Here is a 6,793-nt window from a genome sequence, read left to right as displayed (position 1 = left end):
CTTCAGAATTTTCTAAGGAATATTCAATTGATTTTAGTAATTTGAAGGGATTTCAAAATAATTTAAAGAAATTGTGAAATTCTGAAGGCATTTTTGGTGATTCGAAGGAATTTTTAATTTCAGATATTCGAAAATCTCAACCAAATCAACCAAATCAACCAAATATGACTCTCTTAGTTTCAGTTCTGGCCCTCCTCCCTCGAGTAACCGAAGTTTTGTGGGACTGGCTCTCCACCCCATAACAACTAATTGCACTAAAAGCCCTAAGAATGGACGGAACCTTTGATTGACGAAAGGCATGCACGCGGTAAAGTTCAAGTTCCAGGCGATCAATGGAGACTGGGTGTTTGAAATGAAAGAGGGGTAAAGGATGAATGACGAGAAACTATGCACATCAGGAAGCTAGAAATTATATGTGTAGCTGAAACAAAGAAAGAAGTATGCGGCACTAGAAACATAGAAAATAGGGCATTAAAAATCGTACTTAAAATATGGTTGTGAGTAGATAGTGAATCACATGGTAGTCAGGGGGTCGATTTGCTGACGAATGAAAGAGCAAGGCAGCATCTCAGAGATCATGAATCTGTATATCCCAGATAGTTGTGGGTTAAAATGAAAATAGGAATCAGAATATTATTTATCATAGCTGAAAGTGCCAATAGCTTTTCAGAATAAGATAAACAAATGCATAGGTGAGATAACTTGGGAGGTAGTAATAGACAATAAAAATATAGAGGTTGCATCGGCTATGATCGAGAATGCCATTGTTAGGATTGCGAACGAAGCGTGTGGTACCGTGGTTGTAGGAAGAATGCCTGGTGATGCATGGTGGAATGATGCAATTCAGGCAGCCCAAAAAGAAAAGAAAGAAGCGTACGACAAAATGTTCAACATCACAGATCTTGTAGTGAGGAGAAACATAGACTTTAAAATGATTCCAGACACAAAAAAGGAAAGTTAAAAGACAATTCAAGGAAAGTAAATATGAATTAAAAACAGAAGAAGAGAAGAAAATGTACCCTAACACAGAGGAAACTTAAACAGCCAGTCCAGAAAAGTCAATATAATATCAAAACAGAAGAAGAGAAGAAAATGCAAAACAATTTCAAAGGAAAGAAGAAACTGTTATAAAACCGGATTAAGAGAAATAAAAGTACAGAGTCTATCAGCATATGAAATAGTAAAGGTGAACTGCTATATATTACATACGGCATACTGGGTGCTTTGAGAGACTTTTTTCAAGAATTTTTGGGAGATGAAGCTATAGAGAACCACAACTGCGATATAGGGGATGTCCCAAACTAAAGTATCCGGACGTATAAAGCTGTATAAAAATAAAAAAATAAATTGAAAATTCCTTTTCCAAAATAAGTTCAAGTTTAGTTTTCGGGTTATAAAATATTTAAGCTAGACCATTTAGGAGCCTTGTACAAACAGTCGTACGTGCGTGAGCGAGAGTTCAACGTAGTTTAGTGCCCATTGTTCTCCCGTCTAAATCCCCAGCTCGCTTCAATAACACTGACAGGAAACCCTCTCAACCCGACCTCGCCGATTTCAATAATCTTTTAATATGTTGTAGATCATAAAAAATAAGAAATTTGTTTTTCTTTATCGGCGGAAAAACTCTTTAAAGGGGGTGAAAACCACCCCTAAAAGTCATCCTAAATAATGGATTTCTCAATATTTCTCAGGTGATAATTGATATTTCTTAATAAAACAAATTTCATTTCACTTCTCATGTAAATACGCAACTAAAATACGTAGTGCCGACCATGAGGGTTGCAACCCCTATTTTTTATTGAAAAATCTAACTTTTTCATGCCTTTTCAAGAAATTTTCATGCTATTTTCATGAAAACAATTTCAATATAGGTTTAAAAATATTTAAAACAATATTTTCGTTGATAAAATACAGAAATAAAGTCAATATGTCCGAGGTAATTTTTCAAACCACCCTCAAAATGGAAAAATCACCCTCCAAAAAAGATTTTCCAATATACTGCAGGATCTAGTTAATAATTTATCAGTAAAAAATTTAATTTAACTTCTTATGCAAATTCACGACTAACCACGCCGTTCGGACAATAAGGATTGAAACTCCTATTTTTTCAATTAGAACTCTTACTTATCTATGCCTATTTACGTGGAAAAAGCTCAAAGTGAGCTCTAGAAAAATTGGAAAAAATATTTTTGTCAATGAAATACAAACATAAAGTTGACTTGTTCGAAATTATTTTTCAAACTGCCCTTCGAATGAAAAAATCAACCCCTCACCAATAGTTTTCGATTTGATTCAGGTTTTAATGTATAATCTACTAGAAAACAAATTTAACAACCTTTGTTTTGAACAGGTCAACTTTATGTTTATATTTTATTGACGAAAATATTCTTATCCAATTTCTGTATAGCTCATTTAAAATTTTGTTTCACATAGAAAGGTATAGGAAGCTGAGATTTTTATTTAAAAAGGGGGTTGAAACCCTTTTGGTCTAAACTGCGCGGGTTGGTCGTATATTTATATGGGAAGTGAAAATTTTTACGTTGTACATTATCAATTAGAACCTGAAGCATACTAGAAAATCTTCTTTGCGAGGTGATTTTTTTATTTTGAGGGTGTTTTGAAAAATTAGCTCCGTAAGGTTAACATTATTTTTGTATCTATCGACGAAAATATTTTTAAATATATTTTTAAGCCCATTAATACCAAGCTCCCGATTGATCCAGCGTAAATAATTTATAACTCATAAAATACAACAAAACTCAATTAAGAGAATCTTTTTCGCTAAGGTTAGGGATCCTATTAAGAACTTAGAAAATGGTAAGGCAGCTAGTGTAGACGCTGAAATGCTCACATTCCTTGGTGAGTACATACTTCACAGGCTGTACGACCCATTATCAAAGGTACACTTTTATCAAATAAGGCTCAACGGGTGAAACACTGATAGACAAAGTGAGTAATGAAACAATCCTTCATGAATATGGTGTGGAGGAGACACTAGTTGACATATGTAAAAGAAAATTGCTGAAATGGTTTAAATATGTTAAGAGAATGAAAGATTTACGACTAAAAAAACAAGTATATCACGATAAAGTAAATGGCAGAATGACCAGAGACAGACCGCGAAAAGAATGGTTAGAATGTGTAACTGAAACTCTAATTCGAAAATACATAAAGAGCCATAGAAGCACAACAAGTTGCAAGAGAAAATTCATGGACGTAAACGAAGCTGGAGAGGTATTCCAGGACAGAAAAGTGTGACGACAAATAGTATATAAAAAGATTATTAGTGAAGTGATTGACGCCTGAAACAAAAGACCTGGGTTGCTAATGGCCCCGAGTGGGGAGCCTCAAATGATACCTTTCTGAGGCTCTTCACTTGGGGTGATCGCTATATAGATTGATCAGCGACCTGGTTCTGAGCAGTGTTGCAGAACGAACTTGTGATTCAACTGAATAACGCGCGAATTCTAGATCAACTTTAAAATCTACACCCCCTCCCCAAATTACTTCCTTTTTCACCGAGTGACTTACTCCTACCCCAAAAGGGAAATGGCTTGATGGTATATATACTATTGTTTACATTCCACTCCACGTCACGTTCAAGGGAACCTAGGTAGGTGTCCCTTTCCGATTATCTTCATTCTGACATACGTTGCAGTAATCGAAAAACTAAGCGACCAAATACCAAATACCAAATATCCAATTAATTGTTTTGCATATAGCAGCAGTATCTTTCACAATAAAACCAACTGGAAAAATTTTCTTAAAATGAGAGACGTGAAACGTAATTTTATCACATTTTTCGAAAACATTTTAGTGGTGGGAACTACCCTTGAATTATTTCTGATTACACCAAGAATTTCTAAACAGGCATGATTTCAACCCTATAAATCTGGAAAAAATATACGTTGCATGCAACAATAAAATAAAGTCTACGCGTTTTTATATTTTCACGAGAAATTAATGTATAGGGGCTAACCACCCTTAAATGAATTTTATTATATTCCTGCAAAATGAAGTAAGTTTCATATACAAAGTAGAGCAGAAAATTTTCTTCTCAAAGAGAATTGAAAAAATGTCAATTTCTCAATTAAGTCAAAAAAAATGTATGGGAACAACTACCCCCAAGGAAGTTATGATTACAAGAAAATAACCAAAACGGTGTAAAATGAAGCTGAAAACTGATGAAGAAAATATGTTACACGCGATAGTAAAATATAGTTCACGTGTTTTTGTATTTTTCCAAGAAATCACTTTGCACGGGGTGACCATCCTTAAGAAAATTTTATTATATTTTTGTGAACTAAAGTAAGGTAAAAGACCAAATTATGGAACAATGTCCCGGTTTATGAAACATATGATAAAAATCTGATTTACAAATAATTTTTAACTTATTTTGTGACAATAATATTGTATTAATGATTTTCAATAACTATTTAAATGCTTACATTAATTTATTTAATTTATTTTAATGAATGCTTCAAAGTTTAGAAAAGAAGGGTTGTACGTTCATATCAGATTACATTAAAAAATACTTAACCGTTTCTCGGAGTAAAATAGTGACATGTCATTGCATCACCTATGCTAATGTTTGCTTACAAAGAAGAAGTTCCAGAGAAAATGGTTAAGAATTGCCCTGAAGGTTGGGACATTAGTCTTTCAGATAATGACTGGATGACTTCTGAGTCATTCTATGAATATATAACAAATATATTCTATCCGTGGTTAGTTGAAAAAGGAACTCAGTTTCCAATTGTGTTATTCTTGAATAATCATTCATCACACATGACTTTGCCTCTAGTCTCATTCTGTCAAGAAAAAGGTATCGAGTTGATTGGCCCCGTCCCTAACTTAATCCACATAATGCAACCACTGGATATTAGCTATTTTCACTCGTTTAAAGAAACGTGGAAGAAAGCGGTACCAAGATGAAACAATTCCAAGGCAATTGCAATTGCGAGTAAAGAAGGAAGACTTCCCGTCAGTTCTCAAGTTTACTTTGGATAGTATGGAAGAAGAAAAAAAAGCTGTTATCGGTGGATTCAAAGCTGCAAGATTGTATCCACTCGACCCTGCTGCCATTGATTTCTGCTGCGAACAGAAAATGCAAGATGAATTGACCGAAGACAAATAAAAACATTTATTAACTTTTGAAAACAATCTTTCAAAGGATATCAGTGGAACACCTGGTAAAAATATTAATGACACTTTATTTTAATTACTATTTTTACGGCTTACGTGCGAAATTCTTACATATATTTATTTTATTTTAAATTAATGTTTTTTTATACTGATTTCTTCATAAATGTTTATATTGATAATTTTCTTTATACAATTTTTTGCTATAATCCTAAGATATTATATTTGCTAATAACCTGAGATATTATATGAATTTGTAGTAGAAAATGGTCCTGTAGAACCAGTCTCTCAACCTCAGACAGGTACAGATGAAAATTGTGATTTACATTTTTAAGAGTTTGCTGATGTTCTAGAAGATAATAACATTCCAACACAAAGTTGAGAGAAAATTCAAACAGAAATTTGTGATGAATTAATATTCGATTCAAATGGGTTGTATATTAATGATCAAACAGGTTTGTAACTTAATTAAAAACGATATATTATACTTGATATGTATTTAAGAATATAAAGATATAAAAATATTTTTTTAGATTCGATTGGCCCTCTTTCTTTAGCTACAACAACTACCAGTAAATATATAAAGTTGAAAGATCTGAAACATTTAGTCAATCGGTTATTGACAAAGAAAATGACTCTGCAACTGCTAATAAAAATTAATAAAATAACATCTAACAATTATTGTAGTACAACATTAACATTAATAATATTTGTGATATTTTTCATAAGTTAATACTGATGCTGGGAATCCTTTTGGCAACGCTTTTATACTTCCAACAAATTATTCACAGAAGAAAAAAAGAATAAAAGTAGAGTCGTCGGTTAACACAAATTACCTTCTGCTGGGACATCCGATCAGTGGATGCAATACCATATAAAAAAGAAAATGAACGAAAATTAAAAGAAGAGAAATTACAATGAAGAAAAAAGTCATAAGAAGAGAAGAAAATTTTATCTCAAGAAAAGAAAAAACTGCAAGATAAAATGAGAGAAATATAGAAAAAGATTAAAGAAAAAACAAAATCGTTAAAATTGTTAATTTTAAATATATGTTGTCTTCATTAATTATTTAATCAAAGGTTTCAAACTGTTCTTGTCATCTTCTTTAATATGTGAATGTTTATTTATTAATGGTTAATGCATTTAATCCTTAAATATTACTGTTTAAATACTTAATAATAATATTAAATAACTTTTTACACTATTAATTAATAAATGAATCACTTAATAAAAATGTTAGAGTCAAAATATTTCAGTTTATTTTGTGTTCCATAATTTGGGACATACTTTATGAAATACCCGGACTTATTGCTTCATACTGTTCTATAAATACAGCCATGATTAGTTATCTCTTTTTTATTCAATTTATTCATATTTTTAGCTGAAACAAACTTTATAAAAATCGTTTTAATTTCAGTAGACGACAGGTAAATAATTAGTATGAAAAAATTCCATTTTTAAGTTTAACTTTCTTTTAAATAGTAAATAAGATATGACTTCCATTCATAAGGTGTTTCATAATATGGACCTTTACCTTAATTTTGCGAACGAAGTCGAAACGAAAAATTGTCTTACAATAAGAGGTAAAAAATGTGAATTTCTCAATTTAGTCAACATTTTTATCGGGGTGAACTATCCCAAAATAAGTGACGAT

At 31.9% G+C, this 6,793-nt stretch overlaps 1 protein-coding gene across 1 annotated transcript in view; it reads left to right on the top strand.

Annotated features, from left to right (window-relative positions):
* Positions 1-369: 369 nt before the first annotated feature.
* Positions 370-6,793, top strand: part of LOC117174702 — a 9,193-nt gene continuing 2,769 nt past the window's right edge. The window contains exon 1 of the mRNA XM_033364010.1: positions 370-438. Coding sequence (XP_033219901.1) covers positions 388-438 — 51 coding nt within the window. The 5' untranslated portion in view covers positions 370-387. The remainder of the gene's footprint in view (positions 439-6,793) is intronic.

Source organism: Belonocnema kinseyi, chromosome 6 (assembly GCF_010883055.1).
Source record: "Belonocnema kinseyi isolate 2016_QV_RU_SX_M_011 chromosome 6, B_treatae_v1, whole genome shotgun sequence".
NCBI classification, from domain to species: Eukaryota; Metazoa; Arthropoda; class Insecta; order Hymenoptera; family Cynipidae; genus Belonocnema; species Belonocnema kinseyi.
The sequence above is the reverse complement of the archived record's forward strand: the minus strand, read 5'-3'. Positions and strand labels throughout refer to the sequence as shown.